The sequence below is a fragment of the Scyliorhinus canicula genome, chromosome 15 (assembly GCF_902713615.1).
Source record: "Scyliorhinus canicula chromosome 15, sScyCan1.1, whole genome shotgun sequence".
In the NCBI taxonomy this organism is placed as follows: domain Eukaryota; kingdom Metazoa; phylum Chordata; class Chondrichthyes; order Carcharhiniformes; family Scyliorhinidae; genus Scyliorhinus; species Scyliorhinus canicula.
Window position 1 is genome coordinate 44,256,593 of NC_052160.1, and position 18,835 is coordinate 44,275,427.

Here is an 18,835-nt window from a genome sequence, read left to right on the forward strand (position 1 = left end):
TACTATGAACAAGATCATTACCAGCAGTTCAGATGAAGATAATTCTGGTAGATTCACGCAACCAAGACCGACAGGAGTGGGAGCACAGCAGAGAAGGTTCCAGAGAAGTGCATCATTTTGTTCTGTGGTACTCAGCTTGGATGGGAGCTGCTATCAGATGAGAATTGGTGGCTCAAGCCTGGAAGAAAAGTCTTAACCGACTTTATGACTGAAATTGGTGCCATATTTGCTGAATGGACTGCCTGAAGAATGTGAGATCTATCTTTTGTTTTTTTGTTATGTAATGTGTAATTTATAATTTATTTGCCTGCTTATTCACATTTAATATATTTTACTTTGGTTTGATTAAAATTTTGGTTTGAGTAAAATTTATAAAAAGTTGAAACCCATTGATTTTTCATTGGGATCATTTGGAAAATTTGGTTCATCGATCTCCACAGGGAATATAATAATGGTTACTCAGAATGTAATCCATTTCAGGTAAGTGGAGTATAATGGACATATTTTAATCTTTTGCCATTTTTGAGAGGGCCACAAAGAATCCAGCACAAGTTTGGAGAATCAAAAGAAATAACTTTATTTACACTTACCCATATACTCCAGTACTCCTCTCTAGTTGGCTCCACACTGGCCAGCTCTATTTATGCAGATGACTGCTCATGATTTCTCCGCCCCCCCCTCATTGGGGAAGCTCATACTCACTAAGGATTGTCGGATTGCCATTAGTCCCCAGCCAATAGTAATTAGGCAGCTTATAATAGACATCTATTTAACTTGGAATTTTACGAGTTCTGTTTATTCTGACTTTGATATTGACTGAAGGATTTTTCAGTTCTCAGTTGGTTTAACGAATTCCAAAGGGTAGCAAGGACACAGAATGTACTCAGAGTGGGATACATTAATGTACATCATCAAGAGTGGATCAGCACCACTATTGATTGGGCAAGCCAAGTCCTAAAGAGAATAGCTGCTAGACTGCACCTGTGACAAGGAGTGTGAGAATCAATATGTGGAGAAAGCCTGCTTGACTTCATCCTCAGCAACTTATCTGAAGCAGATGCTACTTTTCAGACAACATTGGTAGGAATAACCACAATGGGGGGTCACATGATATGAGCGTGGGAGCGGTAGCGTTTTTGTGAATTCCGGTTCTGCTCATCTTTTAATTTTTTTTAATCCTGGTGCACATTTCATATTTGCTTTTTGTTGGGGTACATGGCTTGTGCTATGCCCCTGAGGACCCTGACTGGTGTTTTGTGAAGAAGAGCCGAGATAAATCGTAAAAATCCTCGTTTGTTTGTGGCGTGGATCGGAGAGTCGCTGCCAATCGGGCATGCGCAGTCGACGCGGCGCCGGTCAGGGGCCATTGAAAGAGCCAGCCTGGTGATTCTCCAAGTGCAGCTGGCCGAGTTCTCGTTGGCGTGGTTCTCATGGTTCCACCCGGCGGGTACTCGGCATGGCGGCTGCGGACTCAGAAATTGAAAGGCTTAAAAATTAAAGAAACTGACTTGGTGTGAGGATGGCACCGTGGCTAGATGCGTTGAGGGTTCTTACTTTTGTTTCTTGACCCCCCTCAGCTAGGTGCGGTCCTGCTCCTTCCGGCCAGCTTAATTGCTCTTTCCCTCAAAAGGGATGAAGGTCTTCAGCTCAGATATCACAGCAGTTGGCAGGACAAGTATTGGAACCCCTTGAGGTGGCTGGGAGTGAGATCACTGTGGAGGTGTGATGGGTGTGTTAAATGGTGCTGGTGGAGAATGGGAAGGCAGATATACACTGGCTGCTTGTAAAAGGTCATTAATGTTCTCCTGGGCTCGTTCCCTGTCCTCTTATGGTGCTCACTATCACTGCCACTGCCTCCCAGGTGGGGTTGGTTAACTTGCTGGATGGCCATCTGCCTGTTCGAGGGTAGAGGGTGTCATGCCTCTGCTCCACCTCTTGGTGTGAGCTGCCTCTTAGAAACGCAGGGCTGGCAGCATGGTGGTGCAGTGGTTAGCACTGCTACCTCATGGGGTCGAGGACCCGGGTTCAATACTGGCCCAGGGTCACTGTCTGTGTGGAAGTTGCACATTCTCCCCATGTCTGCTTAGGTCTCACCCCCACAACCCAAAGATGTGCAGGGTAGGTTGGCCACATTAAATTGCCACTTAATTGGAAAAAAGAATTGGGTACTAAATTTATTTTAAAAAAGAAACGTGGGGCAGTTTTCCTAGCTGCCTCCCCTCAATTGGACTTGGATCTACCAGTCCCATGAAAACAACTCCTGTTCCCCAGAGGCAGAATGGGTGAGCCATATAAAACACCATATGGGACCTGAAGATCTCACTGGCTACCAAGGTGGGCCTTCGCCACCAGAAAACATGCTATGGGAGGTCCAGAAAACTCTGCCCTTTGTGTTTGTCTTCACTTGACAAACAAATTGCACACCAAAAACAGAGAGGAACCCAGTGGTTCAAAAGAGTGAGGAAATTAAGGTAATTAATATCAGCAGAGAAAAAATGTTGGAGAAATTTAAGGTACCAAATCCTGCCCAATTCCCGAGGTCTCATGGCCTACACACTTGCATTCTAAAAGAGATAGCAGCAGAGACTGTGCCTGCACCAGCTATGATTTTCCAATTTGTTTTAGATTCAGGAACGGCCTCATTAGATTGGGAGTTGGAATATGACATTGCTTTTCAAGAAAGGAGGGAGAGAGAAAATGGGGAAACACAGGCCAGTTAATCTGACATCAATTATTAGGAAAATGCTGAAATCTATTGTTAAAAGTTTTAACAATGCGTCTAGAGAAGTATTGTATGACTGAACAAATAAACATGAGGCGGGATTCTCCAATAATGGGGATATGTCCCCATGCCCGTGAAAAAACGCGTGGCCCCTGATCGGTAGCCTGGCCATCCTGCAGACACCCCTGTGAATGATCCCCCTGCCCCCCACCAGGGCGGCCGCGGAATGAGTCTGCAGGCACCATGCCGAGTTCCCGACAGATGGGACCATGAGCGAACCACACCGTTGGGAACTAGGCGAGCTGCACTCGGTGAATTGCCGCAGGGGCCTCTTTTAATTGCCCCCGACTCACATGCGCGATTGCCGCCGATTCTCTGGAGACCAGAGAATCGCAGGAGCGGCGTCAGGCCCTATCTCGGGTTTGATGCCTATTCTCCGCCCCCGTGCCGATCACGGTTTCGGAGTGGAGGCTCGGAGAATCCTGCCCCTTGTCTCTCCCTCAAGGGGAAACATCCTTTCAGCATCCGCTCTGTCAGGTTCTCAGGATTTTACATGTTTCAATGTGAAAGGCACCATAGTCCCAGAGGACCTTCGGCTGATCTCCCCTTTGAGATTATAGAGCTGACTGGTTGTGATTTAACCTGAAGATGACTGCACTTCAGGTGAGGATAAGGTTGAGAAAATGGGGCATTCCAGGTAACTTCAGCCGGTACCAAATTTAACCCACGTTGCTGGCACCACTCTGCATTCCAAACCAGCCATCTAGCCAACTGAGCTCACTACCTTCCTCAGTACAGAAATAAAGAAGCCATGACACAATTGTACAGAGCTTTGTTGAGGCCACATGTAGAATATTGCATGCCGTTTTGGTTTTCATGTTCAAGGAAGGATGTACGTACATTGTAGACGGTACAGCAAAGATTCACTAGATTGGTCCCTGGGCTGAGGGGGATGTCCAAGATGAGAAGTTGAGCAAATTGGGACGATATTCTCTGGAATTTAGAAAAATGAAGGCGGCCTCATTGAAATATGCAAGATACTGAAGGGACTTGGTATGTGGACACTGAGAGATTGTTTCCATTGGTTGGGGAATCTAAAACACGAGACACAATTCCTGAACAGAAGCCAGAATGTGGCAACGAGGGGCTTTTCACAGTAACTTCATTGCAGTGTTCACGTAAGCCTTACTTGTGACAATAAATATTATTATTTCCTTTTCCTTTCCTTTCCTTTCCAATTAAGTATCAGAACCAGCTGTTGATCTTTAGGACTGAGCTGAGGAGAAATTACTTCACTCAAAGGGTTGTGCATCTTTGGAATTTTCTACCCGAGAGGGCTGTGGTTGCTCCATTGTTGAATACATTTAAGACTGAGATAGACAGATTTTTGGTCTCGCAGAGAAAATAGTGGAAAAGTGGAGTTACAGCCCAACATCAGCCACGATCACATTGAACATCGAAGCAGGCTCAACAGGCTGGATGATCTACTCCTGCTCCTATTTCTTCTATCTTCGTATTGCCAGTAAATTTGGCTATAATACACTTGATTTCTTCATCCAAATCATTAGTTTGTAAATAGTTAAGGCCCCAACACTGATCTCTGAGGCATCCCACTAGTTACAATTTGCCAACTTGAAAATGACCCATTTATCCAGACTGTTTTCTATTAATAATCTATACTAATGTTTTACCCCAATCATCATGAGCTCTTGTATTATTCAGTAACCTTTTAGGTAGCACCTTATATTATCCCTTTTGGAAATCCAAATATACTACATGTACTGGTTCCTCTTTATCCACCTTGCTCATTACATCAAAGAACTCTAGCATATTGTCAAACAAGATTTTCCTTTTGTGATTGTATCGTGATTTTCTAAATTTCCTTTAACTGCTTTCTTAGTATTAGGGGCGCAATCCTAGGGCCACTCTGTATCAGAAAAGCAGCTCAATGCAACGCAGTGTGGCCATTGAAAGCCAGGAGACCCCGCTCCTGCAATCTACCCGGCTCACAATGCCTCGCGAGGTTCATTGCAATCTCACAAGACATTGCAATGTAGTTCACTACAAATTCAATCTGTCAGGTTTGCGACATAATCTGGTTGATCTCCTGAGCAATGGCTGAGTAGACAATCGTGTTCCACCTTCATTTATTGTTGGTGCTCCTGCTTGTTCTGTATTTATTGCTGCGGAGGTTTCTCTGATGGCTGGCTCTGATGTTTGGTCTGTATCCTCTTCAAGTGTTTTGGGATTAGACACCAATTCTTCTGTTGGACACAAAATTAAGAGATGCTGAACTTTCAACAGCACTCTTCGGCTTCTTCACAAGACTGAGCCATCCTCAGTGATGACAAGAAACAAACATGGATCTGCCTACTGCAGTACCTGTGCAAGCTTTACTTATCCATTTCCATTGGCATTCTCAATCTAACAATGTCACCTGAATGCAGTACTTAGAGCTTCCTTGCAAATCTATCATAAAACCCTTTCTGCCTCCTTTTTTGAAGAAGCAGTTTGTGCTCCAGTCCTTGATCCACAGGGTGAGTTACAATGAAAGGCAGAGTCGTTCATAGGTGTCTATTCATTAGCAGCTGTGCTGGTGACAGCCAATTGAAAAGTAGCACCGAACGATAGCTCAAAAGTGCCAGATACATGTCTTCCTGGCTGTCAATGGCTTTTTTTAGCAGCTGTTTGATAATTTGCACGCCTTTTTTCACCTTCCCGTTTACCCGGTTTTATCAGGGACTTGAAGTGATGTGCGTAAAGTCATAATGACGGGCGAACTCAGTCCACTCAGTTTTTGAAACAAGGACCATTGTCAGTCATGAGTGTTTGGTATGACATGGCGGGCAAAAATCTCTTTAGCATGTTGGATAACACACCGAGCACTCAAGTTCACTAGCTGTGCTACCTGTAGTCTTTTCCATTGAAGTGAAAAAGATCCATGCCACCTTCTGCGAAGGAGCTGTGATGATTTCACCTATGTGCATTGGCTCTTTGCTCTGTTGCACTGGAATTTTTGTCGTGTCACAGTTGTCAACCGTGACTGTAATGTCTTGGGTGATACCTGGCCAATAAATTGTATACCTGGCCCTGTACTTGCACTTCTCAATGCCTAGGTGCCCTTCATGGAGCTTCTTGAACATGAGCGGCCTCAAGGAATGCGGAATCACAATTCTGTGCTGTCACAGTAGAAATCCATTCGTCTTACTCCACTCTTCCCTCACATTGTAGTAACCCGAGCAGGAACCCTTAGGCCATCTCTCATGGAGATGTTTGATTACTTTATTAGATACGACTTTACATCAGAGACTGGAAGAGACGCAGCGACGTGATTGACATGGACTTACACGTCCTCATCCACAAGGTTTACCTCTTTAATGCCTGTGGCTCAAGAAAGCTCATCGGCGACAGTGAGGTGCTTGCCTGGTGTGTAGATTAGGTCGAAATCATAGCGTTGGAGCTTCACAATCAGGCACTGGATCCTCGGGGACATTTTGCACAAATTCTTCTGTACAATGGAGACGAGTGGCCTGTGGTCAATCTCCACAAGAAACATCGGAAGACCATACACATAATCATGGAACTTTTGACTAACCAGAGGCATTCTTTTTCAATCTGCACATACCTGCTCTCCGTCTCCAACATTGCTCGGGATGCGTATGCCACAGACAGCCAGCTGTCGTCTGAATTCTGCAGCAGTAACATCGCTCCCAGGCCATCCTTAGACGTATCAGTTGGAATTTCGGTCCCTTTTGCAGGGTCAAAAAATGCTAACACAGGGCAGCACGGTGGTCTAGTGGTTAGCACAGCTGCCTCACGGCACTGAGGACCCAGGTTCGATCCCAGCTCTGGGTCACTCTCCGTGTGGAGTTTGCACATTCTCCCCGTGTCTGCGTGGGTTTCGCCCCCACAACCCAAAAATGTGCAGAGTAGGTGGATTGGTTACACTAAATTGCCCCTTAATTGGAAAAAAATAATTGGGTACTCTAAAAAAAAAAAATTTTAAATGCTAGCACTGGCACTGTGGTCAACGAGATGCACAAAGCTTGCCACTTCTGCTCATGACTGGGAGACCATTAAATATTACGTCCTTTTTTATCGTACCTCGGAGGCAAAAGGATTTAGATGCCAGGTTGGGAATGAACTGGCCAACAAAGTTGATCACCCCCCGTATCCTTAGGATGCCCTTTTTACCTGTGGGATGTGGCATTGTAAAAATAGCCTTTACCTTCTCATTATCCAGCTGCACACCTTGTGCAGAGAGCCTGTCCTCCAAGAAGGTGATGCTATCAACCCCAATTTGACATTTTGCTTTATTAAGTTTCAGGCCATTTTTCTTTATCCTTTATTAGACCCCGCAAAGTCTTCTGTCATGCTCGTCGGGTGTGGATCCCCAGATTATTATGTCATCCGTATAGACTCGGATGCCTGGTAACTCTTCGACTATGTACTCCATGACGCGATGGAAGATCTCTGATGCAGAGGTTATGCCAAATAGCATCCTCAGGGAAACAATAGGGCCCAAAAGGTGTGTTAAACGTGCACTGCTTTGTGCTCGCTTTGTCCAGCTTGAGCTGCCAGAAGCCTTGTGACGCGTGAAACATGTCGCTCCAGCTATCTCGCATGTTATTTCTTCCTTTTTCGGAATCGGGTAGTGCTCTCTCTTGATGTTAAGGTTCAGGTCTTTGGGGTCCATGCAAATCCGTAGATCATTATTCTGCTTCTTTATGCACATCATAGAGTTAACTCAGTCAATAGGTTCCTCTATGCGTCAGTTAACTCCTAGAGATGTCATTCTGTCCAATTCAGCCTTCAGTTTGTCCTTTAGTGGAGCAGGTACACGTCTCAGTGTGTGTACAACTGGCTTCGCATTCTCCTTTAACTGGATGTGGTACGTGAACGGCAGAGTCTCAAAGCCGTGAAATATCTCCGGAAAGTTCTTTATGTTAGATTCTACGGATGCATGCTGGCGGGGTGCCATGCTTTCTGCAGTGTAAACCTGTTTACCGAGCCCAAGCGCTTCATATGCTTCCACGCCTATGAGCAATTTGCGCTCTGTGTCCACTAAGGAAAATTCTGTCTTTAACAGTTACTGCAAGCTCACATGCTCCTAACGTTGTGATCTGATGACCATTATAGTCCTTCAGTAATACTGACCAATGATCCATTTTCTGTTTAGTCTTTACCACTTTTAACGCTGACAAAATGATAAGGTTGGCTCTCGCTCCCGTGTCAAGCTTGCATTTGATTAACGTGCCATTAACCATCAACAGAATCGTCCATCTATCTTCTATGGTATTTGCATCACTATGGCTGAAAATGGTAAGGAAAATTTTGTCATTTTGGCTGTTCGAACTACTCATGTCCTCAGTCGAACTCATGTCCACAGTAGCCAGGTCATCGATGCATATCTCATTAATTAGGTTAACTGGTCCTGTTTGGACAACTGTTGGACACGAGAGACATTGCCTAGCAATGTGATTTATTCTTCCACACTTACAACAGACCTTCCCAATTGCGGTACATCGCCGTGGCAAATGTCAATTGCAGCATTGCTGGCACAAAATGGAAGATCCGGTCGGCCGATAAAAATGATTGCCCGCACTGACCACATTTCTTTTTGACTGTGTCACAGTGCTTGTGGTGCTGGTGTCTTCTGCCACATTAGCTCCAAAATGTTTCAGATTGAGCATGCTAATCTGCTGTGCAGCTAGCTTGCAGGTATAGCAAATATTAACAGCGTTTTCCTGTTGAAGCTCATCTTCCCGTAGTAATCTCTCGCGTATCTTGTCATTTGATATCCCGAACACTATCTGATCATGGATCATCGATGATTTTAAAGTACAAAAATTACACGATTGCGCCTTCAACCACAACTTGGTTGGAAAACTACTGAATGATTCACCTGCCGTCTGAATGCGCGTGCGAAATAGATAACGCTTGAATGGTTCATTTTTCTTTGGGGAGCAATAGCAATCAAATTACTCTATCATTTCATGAAGCTCTTGCTTCCTGCTTCATTGTCGAACGTGAAGATATCATAAATGTCTATTGCTTAAGGACCTGCTACCGTGAGAAACTACGCAATATGCCTCTCGTCAGCTTGTGCCTGCAGCTCAAGGGCTGCAACATAGAGTCCAAGTTGCTGCTTAAAAACACGCTAATTCGCAGCTACATTACCGATGACTTGAAGCTGGTGGGGTGCCTTCAAACCTTCCATCTCTAACTTCACAGTCTTTCTTTGCATTGAGTTTCAGTTGCCTGTAGTTTACCAGGTAGGTGGAAGAATTTTCTTTTCCCTTTCTTCAGTCTGCTTTGTCCCATCTTCTCCATTGTTATCTTTAATTGTTCAACACACTTGGTACCATGTTATGTTCTGTGTTATGGATGTTATGCACATGCACACAGAAAATCTACTTCTTTGACTAGTAAGATATTTTATTAACGAGATTAACATGTGGAAAGATCACTAGTTATCTATAATACAAACGGTAACTAATAAATGTATTCAGTGAATTCTCCTGGAGCTACTTCTAATGCAGCTGTCCTCTAGCATGACTCACTACCAAGTCACATGGCAGATCTATATTACCACCTGCTGTTCGGAGGTTGTACTGATTTTAATATACATTAATAGATATACATTGATGTGCACATGTATATCATCACAGGAACCTTTCATAGTTTTGGAAGGTAGGAAAATAAGTGAGAGCAAGAGTGTGGTAAACAGGATAGACCCAGCCAAGGGCCCTGTAAACCAAGATGGGGGAAGCCCTCATTTTTTTAATTAATTTACGGGATGTGGCCGTAGCTTGTTAAGGCCAACATTTATTGCCCATCCCTAGTTGCTCTTCAGAAGTGGTGATAAGTTGCCTTCTTCAACTGTTCTAGTCCCTGGGTGTAGGTACACCCACAGGGCTGTTAGGGAGGGATTTCCAGCATTTTACCCCGGTGATAGTGAAGGAATGTCGATATAATTCCAAGTCAGGGTGGTGAGTAACTTGGAGGGGAACCTCTAGGTGGTAGGGTTCCCAAGTATCCGCTGCTCTTGTCCTTCTAGATGGTAGTAGTCATGGGTTTGGAAGGTGCTGTCTAAGGAACCTTGATAGAACATAGAACATAGAACAGTACAGCACAGAACAGGCCCTTCGGCCCTCAATGTTGTGCCGAGCCATGATCACCCTACTCAAACCCACGTATCCACCCTATACCCGTAACCCAACAACCCCCCACCCCTTAACCTTACTTTTTAGGACACTACGGGCAATTTAGCATGGCCAATCCACCTAACCCTGCACATTTTTGGACTGTGGGAGGAAACCGGAGCACCCGGAGGAAACCCACACACACACGGGGAGGACGTGCAGACTCCGCACAGACAGTGACCCAGCCGGGAATCGAACCTGGGACCCTGGAGCTGTGAAGCATTTATGCTAACCACCATGCTACCGTGCTGCCCCGTGATGAGTTACTACAATGCATTTTGAGATAGTACACACAGCTGCCACTGTTCATCAGTGGTGGAGACTTTGAATGCTTATGGAAGACAGAGCAATCAAGTGGGCTGCTATGTCCTGGATGGTGTCAAGCTTCTTGAGTGTTGTTAGAGCTGCACACATCCAGGCAAGTGGAGAGTACTCCACTACACTCCTGACTTGAAATTTAAAATTGAAAATGAAAATCGCTTATTGTCACGAGTAGGCTTCAATGAAGATACTGTGAAAAGCCCCTAGTCGCCACATTCCGGCACCTGTCCGGGGAGGCTGGTACGGGAATCGAACCATGCTGCTGGCCTGCTTGGTCTGCTTTAAAAGCCAGCAATTTAGCCCAGTGAGCTAAACCAGCCCCTTGTGCCTTGTACATGGGGGACAGGCTCTGTGGGGTCATGAAGTGAATTACATACTGCAGGATTCCTAGCCTTTGACTTGCCCTGGTAATCGCAGTATTAATACGGCTAGTCCAGTTCAGTTTTGGATCAATGGTAACCTCCAGGATGTTGACTGTGTGGGCTTCAGCGGTGGCAATGCCATAAAATGCCATGGGACGATGGTTAGATCCTCGCTTGTAGGAGATGGCCATTGATTTGAATTTGTTTATGGTCACGTGTACCGAGGTACAGTGATAAGTATTTTTCTGCGAGCAGCTCAAACAGATCATTTAGTACATGAAAAGAAAAGAAATAAAATGAAAATACATAAAAGGGCAACACAAAGTCCACATACATCGGATGAATCATACAGGAGTGCAACTTGCCACCTTGTCAGCACAAGCCTGGATATTGTCCAGGTTTTGCTGCATTTGGACATGGCTTGCTTCATTATCTGAGGAGTCGTAAATGGTGCTGAACATTGTGCAGTCATCTGCGAACATCTGACCTTATGATGGAAGGGAGGTCATTGATGAAGCAGCTGAAGATGGTTGGGTCTAGACACTACCCTGAGGAACTCCTGCAGTGATGTCCTGGAGCGGAGATGATTAACTTCCAACCACCACAACCATCTTCCTATGTGCCAGGTATGACTCTAACCAGTGGAGAGTTTTCCCCCCGATTCCCATTGACTCCAATTTAGCTAGGGCTCCTTGATGCCACACTCAGTCAAATGCTGCCTTGATGTCAAGGGCAGTTATTCTCACCTCACATTTGGCATTCAACTCTTTTGTCCATGTTTGAACCAAGGCTGTAATGAGGTCGGGAGTTGAGGTTCAGTCCCAATAAGAATGGTGGTAGTGCCACACAACACAATGAAAGTTTAATCAATGTGAAGATGGGACTTTGTCTCCACCAGGACTGTGCGGTGGTCACTTCTACCGATATTATGGACAGATGCATCTGCAGCAGGCAGGTTGGTAAGGATGAGGTCAAGTATGTTTTTCCCTCTTGTGTAATGGTGGTACCTATGTCGATGATGGTGAGAACATCACCCACCAGGTACACGGTACATACTTGCGCGACTCGGCCAATGTTGTCAACTTCATACGCTGCAGGACAGGATGTCCAAAAGCGTGATACATTGGCGAGACCATGCAGACGCTGCAACAACGGATGAACGGACATCGCGCAACAATCGCCAGGCAGGAAATGTTCCCTTCCAGTCGGGGAACACTTCAGCAGCTAAGGGCATTCAGCCTCTTATCTTCGGGTAATCGTTCTCCAAGGCAGACTTCAGGACGCCCGACAACGCAGAATCGCTAAGCAGAAACTTATAGCCAAGTTCTGCACACATGAGTGCGGCCTCAACTGGGACCTTGGATTCATGTCGCATTTCATTCACCCTCCCACAATCTCGCCTGTGCTTGCGAAATCCAACCAACTGTCCTGGCTTTAGACAATTCACATCTCTTTAACCTGCGTTTACCCCTCTCTCTGGATCTGCACAAAATTAATTACCTGCAAATGCTCGCATTCAAAGTGTCGTCTTGCATCTTTGACTTTGTCTATATAAATGTTTCTGGAACCTACCTCTCCATTCACCTGAGGAAGAAGCAGTGCTCCAAAAGCTAGTGATTTGAAACAAATCTGTTGGACTTTAACCGGGTGTTGTATGACTTCTTACTGTGCCAGCCCCAGTCCAACGGCGGCATCTCCACATCAAATGCAACAGAGGCAGAGAAACTGGGAGAATGGAAAGGAATCCTTCCAGGAAACAAGGTGTGAGGAATTGTAGCCAAGGAAGCTGTGGGAGTCAGTGGCCTTGTAGTAAATACTTGTTAATAGCCCATCCCAGGAAGTGGAGAAAGCAAAATCAGGGAAGGGGAGGGACGAGTTGGATTGGACCATGTGAAGTCGGAGTATAAATTGAAACAAAGTTAATTAAATTGTTCAGTTCAGGGCAAGAGTTGGAAATTATATGATAGTCATCAATGTACCAGAAAAAGAGGTGAAGGAGGGGCCATGAGCACGACTGAACAAGGAATGTTTTCTGCATCAAAAGAGGCAGGAATAGCTGGGACCTATGTAGATACATAAAGGAACATTTTTATTTGGAGGAAGTGAGTGGAATTCAAGGAGAAATAGTTTAATGTGAGAATGAGTGCAACCAAGCAGAAGGTGGTGGTGGATGGAGACTGTTTGGGCTGCCATTCAAGGAAGAAACAAGTGCCCCCAGACCATCCACATGGGCAATGGAGGCACAGAAATATTGGTCACACATGTTGACGAGGAGATGGTTAGGATCAGCAAGTTGGAAACTGTTGAAGGGTAAACCTCTACATTTTGCTTTGCCCATTTAAGCTGCTGCAGCAGGTGACAGCTGCATTGACATCTGGCTTCCTTCCTCACAGCAAAGTGCTCCCAAGGAAAAATTGTGTAGTACTGGGAGCACACCATGAATATCTAATTAACTCAGGAACAGGACAACGGTGGGGCAGAAACATAACTGGTGATTGCTGCCCAACCCATTTTGTGATGAATGTAGAAATTGATACTTTATATTTGTTGCAGTACTGTTATTAATAATAATCTTTATCACAGGTAAGATTACATTAACACTGCAATGAATTTAATGTGAAAAGCCCCTAGTCGCCACACTCCGGTGGCTGTTCTGGTACACTGAGGGCGGATTTAGAATGTCCAAATTACTTAACAGCACATCTTTCAGGACTTGTGAGAGGAAACCGGATCACCAGGAGGAAACACATGCAGACACGGGGAGAACGTGCAGACTCCGCACAAGCAGTGACCCAAGTCGGGAATTGAACCTCAGACCCAGGTGCTGTGAAGCAACAGTGCTAACCACTGTGTTACCATGCCGCCCCATTATAAATCCTGGTTTAAAATACATACAGGCAGTGTGTATACTAAATCTGCGATTTGGAAGTTGTAAAAATGAGGTAACCATTGCTTCTAACTACTTACATGTTTATATATAGGTGACTAATGGAATATTGTTTTAATCTCAGGCGATTCCTTGAGATGTAGATAATTTGAGGGATTGATTTTAGTCCTAGCTGAGCACATCATGGGACAATTTAGTGGATTATAGATTATGTAATTAATGGAGGAGCCAGGTCTGTCTGTAGTTTTACAGTCTGCTAGAAGATTTTAAGTTGAACAGCAGTTTGCCATAGATTTGAGTCTGTCAAGACAGAAAGATTTTCAGGTTGTTCCTGAAAGGGTCTCTCTCTCTCAAAGATCTGCACAGATAAGCAAGTAACCCTGATTGCTAACTTTATTTATAAGTGATATTTGAACTTATTGGGTTACCTAATTGGAATACAGAGGCAGGTGTGGATAGTGGGTTAAAGTTTTTATTTCTTTAAGAACTATTTAATTGTTAATTGTAAAGTTATTTTTGATGTTAATGTGGTTAATTCTGTGTTTAAATTAAAGTTTGCTTTAACATAAAAGATACCCATTAGTCAGAGTCATCATTCCTGGGGTGAAGTATCCTTACCTCACAGTTTTACAAATTGAAAATAATTAGGAGTTTCTCATCTAGTATCCTAACAAAAGTTGGGGTCTAGGGGCAGCACGGTGGCGCAGTGGTTAGAACTACTGCCTCAAGGAACCAAGGTCCCAGGTTCGATCTCGGCTCTGGGTCACTGTCTGTGTGGAGTATGCACATTCTCCCCGTGTTTTCGTGGGTTTTGCCCCCACAATCCAAAGGCTAGGTCTGGTCCAGTATCCTAGCAACTTCCAGCATCAATTGGCAGTGTTTGAAATGTTGCCTAATTTTTATTATTTTTCCTCTTTAATTTGACAAAGTACCTCCAGGTAGCAATTCCATTACTAACAATGGGTAGGCGATATCTGTGCAACCAAGTGGATTCCCACAAACTCTACGACAGGTAGCAGGTTCTGCACAAGCCACGAGATCTAAAACAGAAGTAAAAAGATTTATATGTTTCTGAAGATTAAATACCTGACTTGAACACTACCCCATACAACACTACACACAGTTGTTTTCAATATGCCACATGATTGTTCAACTTCCACATGGAAGGGCTACATGGGGATATTAGTTAATTTTTACAAATTCTATTTCTAAAGAGGATCTTCTAATGCAATACCATGTGCACTAGCTGAAATGTCTGAAGGAATCATTGGGTGAGCATAGTTTGTAGAAAACAACTGCTTTGAAAATGAAATAAAGGGCAGCACGGTGGCACAGCGGTTAGCACTGCTGCCTCACAGTGCCGAGGTCCCAGGTTCGATCCTGGCCCTGGGTCACTGTCAGTGTGGGGTTTGCACATTCTCCCTGGGTTTCTGTGGGTTTCGCCCCCACAACCCAAAGATGTGCAGGGTAGGTTGATTGGCCATGCTAAATTGCCCCTTGATTGGAAAAAATGAATTGGGTACACTGAATTTAAAAAAAAGAAAATGAAATAAATCCTACAAAGTCATTTTTTAAAAAGACATTCTACACACTTCACTGGATTCTCTTTAAGTATGTGAGTGAAAGTAAAATTGGAATTAAAGGTCGATGTCCTAGCTGCAACAATGGACCTGCCAAATTCGGACAAGCCGTTGCAGCTAAGTCTGAACATAGGACCAGGGGAGGGCATACATCCCCTGAAGTTTGATCTCTATCATAACTCCATCCAGTTGCCTTAACTCTGTACCTTTTTTATACTCTTAACGAAAATCTGTCCGTTTCTGATTTTAAATCATTTTTTGCACTAGCATCCACTGTTATTTGCAACAAATTTGCATTTCTGTTACACTTTGCAAGAAGTTTTTCCTAACTTCTTTCCTGAATAGCCATTCTTTGACTTTATGGTAATGTGCACTTGACCTAGACTGAACCTCATCCATCTCCCATTAATTTGCTTCAAAAATTTCCTAAAAATCTGAAGCAAATTATCCTTTAATCTTTGACATTAGATAAATTATAAACCCAGTTCATGTAATCTTTCCTCAAAATCTAACCCTTGGAACCCTCATAACATTCTGGTGAACCTGTGCTTCAGTCCTTCCAACATCAGTACATTTTTTTCTCAGGTCTAGTGTCCAGAACTGCAGATGGTACTCCGGACGTGGTCTAAGATCTTAGTTTTACATTGATGTTTGCTGTTTGATGAAGGAATATTACTCATAAATTTCAATTTAGCAGGTATCATTACGAAGGCCTCCAGTGATGAGCATGATTTAGCCAACATAGAATTTACATAGAATTTGCAGTGCAGAAGGAAGTAATTAAGCCCATTGAGTCTGCACCGGCCCTTGGAAAGACCACACCTCCACCCTACCCCCGTGACCCAGTAACCACACCTAGCCATTTAAATTGCCCCATAACTAAGGGGCAATTTAGCATGGCCAATCCACCTAACCTGCACATCTTTGGACTGTTGGAGGAAGCCGGAGCACCCGGAGGAAATCCACACAGACACGGGGAGAAAGTGCAAACTCCACACAGATAGTCGCCCGAGGCTGAATTGAACCCAGGTCCCTGGAGCTGCGAGACAGCAGTGCTAACCACTGTATCACCATGCCTCCCCAAGGAATGGGTGAAATTACTTTTCAGAGGTTTAACATTAGTGTCCGCCAAAGACCCAATATCAAGGAAAGATACAATTCTCTTGCATTTAGCAAACTGCTGCTAGCAGACAGCTTTGCTAGAGGTTGCATAATTTTGAGGATGAACAATACATTGGAAAAATCTGTGAAGAAAACTCAGACTGATGCAAAAATCAAAGTAATGAAACTAACTTTCCAACCCAGATTTCGGAAGGGTCGATAAAAGAAAGTAGAATCCTTACAGTGCAGAAAGGGGACATTCAGCCCATCAATTCTGCACCAACCCTCTGAAAGAGCATCCTACCTAGGGTGCTAAGACCACTCCCCCATCCTTTCCCCGTAACCCGAGCTAACTTTTGGAAACTAAGGGGAAATTTAGAACGTCCAATCCACATAAACTGTACATGTTTGGACTGTGGAGGAAACCGCAGCACCCAGGAAGAAACCCACGCAAACATGGGGTACTGGATTCTCCCAAAATGAGACTATGTCCCCACACCAGCGTAGAAACAGTGGAGTTTTACTCCAGAAATTTCTACCTAAACGTTGAGCGAATTCTCAGCCCTGCAGGGGGAGCCCTAACAGAGACCCAGAATCAGTCTCGCAGTTTTTGCTGCAGATACGGGTCCCTGCATTTCCGGTTCGGAGTCTGCGCATGCACACGGCGGCGGCTTTCAACGGCCGCGCCGAGCTCCATGGCGGACTCGGACCGTGGAGCCAGATAGAAAAAAAAGAGACCCTCCACCCCAATCGGCCATGCGCCCGAGCCTAAAACCGCACAGGTTTAATCCCCAGCCACCTATAAGGGCCCCCCGGTCTCCAATCACCCCCGCCCCAACTAGGGCAGCCGTGGACTGAGTCCGCAGCCGCCATGCCACCATCCTGACCAGCAACAGGTGGTTAGTTCCACGCCGTCGAGAACTCGGCCGGTCGGGAGCGGAGGATTGCTGGCCGCGCCTCTGGCAATGGCCCCTCGGCGGCGCGGCGTACTCCACGGTCACGCCGATTTTCGGATCCCAGAGAATCGCCGAACCTAGGCCTGATTACCACGTGAAAGTGGATTCTCCGCCTCCGCTGCGATTTCGGCGCAGGGCTGCAGAGAATCCAGCCCAGGAGAATGTACAAACTCCACACAGTAACCCAAGGTCGGAATCAAACACAGGTCCCTAGTGCTGTGAGGCAGCAATGCTACCCACTGTGCCACCGTGCTACTCCTAGTACTTCCTATTTCTTGCCTTCATTGAAATCAGGACCTGATCTTCAGCAGGGGTTGGTTTAGCACAGGGCTAAATAGCTGGCTTTTAAAGAAGACCAAGCACGCCAAACAGTGTAGGTTCAATTCCCTTACCAGCCTCCCTGAACAGGCGCCGGAATGTGGCGACCTGTGGCTTTTCACAATAACTTTATTTGAAGCCTACTTGTGACAAGCAATTTTCATTTCATTTTTTTTCATTTTCAACTTATAATTGTTACACAAGATTACTTACTGGTAAAGAGCACTCGGCTGATCATGCCTGGAAACACTATAATGAAAATAGGCAATATTTTCAAGTAAGCTGCAAATATGATACCACCTTTGGCATGAAGAATTGATTTGGAAGAAAGTGTTCTCTGCACAATGACCTGAAATTAATTCAAAGCAATACATAAATTATTTAGATGCTAATGAATCCTCAAATTCAAGACCATTTATGTTAAGAAATATATCATAGGAACAATCTACTCAGGCCAATATATCTTTGTTGGTGTTTATTCTCCACAGGAGCCTCAACCTTACTTCATCTCAGTCTGTTAACATGTCTTTCAATTCATCTCATGTAATTTATCTGAAATACATCCATGCTGATTGCCACAGCTATCCCATGTTCCACATTTTAACAGCATTCTTAAGCCCTGGATTTTACATTCCCCCACCAACAGGTTTGAAGGTGTGGGTGTTTCATAAAATCCAGTGGGTGGCCTGCCCGCTGCCTACCTCCAACCTTTCTGAAATTGTACAGGGGTAATAGAGTGTGCCCTTAGACCTATTGAAACCGTCAGCTGGCCAATTAATAGCCACTTAAGAGCTTCATCCTGTCCCCACCACTATTTTATCTGTAGTACGGATAGACCTATGCTACGGGAATTTTAACTTTAATTGCACAGACTTGTCAGTGAAGAGGAGGCACTTCCATCACCAGAGCCTGCCGCATGGCCCCAGTGGTATCCAAAACTTATTTCTGTGTCCAACATCTTTTCATTTGAACTGGCAGTAATGTCCAATACTCCCATTTGTGCTACTGGAATTATACAGCTTTTGACCATCCAATTGGCAAGCAGCTCTCTAAGATGGGACTTTCTCCTGAGGTTGAGCAGCATCTAACCTTAAAGCACTGCAGCATTAAATTGCTGAGAAGCTCCTCAAGCATGGTGGGCGGGCTCCCCAGCTGGACATTTTAGTCAGCCAATTGGGGAGCACAGGGTCTCGTAAAATCCAGCCCCAAGTAAAGATGTTTCACCTGAATTCTAATTAGATCTATTAGTGACTATCCTATATTTATTATCCTCGTTTTGGACACCTGCATAAGTAGTATTTTACTTACATATACTTCACGCTGATGTTCCACAAGGTGATGCGGAAATTTTATTTCACACAACTTGTAATTTAATGTCACCCA

At 44.7% G+C, this 18,835-nt stretch overlaps 1 protein-coding gene across 2 annotated transcripts in view; it reads right to left on the minus strand.

Moving 5' to 3' along the window:
- The window catches only part of LOC119978732 (sodium/myo-inositol cotransporter 2-like), a 265,078-nt gene that overhangs the window by 89,345 nt on the left and 156,898 nt on the right, over positions 1–18,835 (minus strand). For both annotated transcript variants that reach the window (XM_038820565.1, XM_038820564.1), the window contains 2 exons: positions 17,666–17,801; positions 14,430–14,537 (listed from right to left, as the gene is read on the minus strand). In XM_038820565.1, the coding sequence (XP_038676493.1) occupies positions 14,430–14,537; positions 17,666–17,801 (244 nt within the window). The remainder of the gene's footprint in view (positions 1–14,429; positions 14,538–17,665; positions 17,802–18,835) is intronic.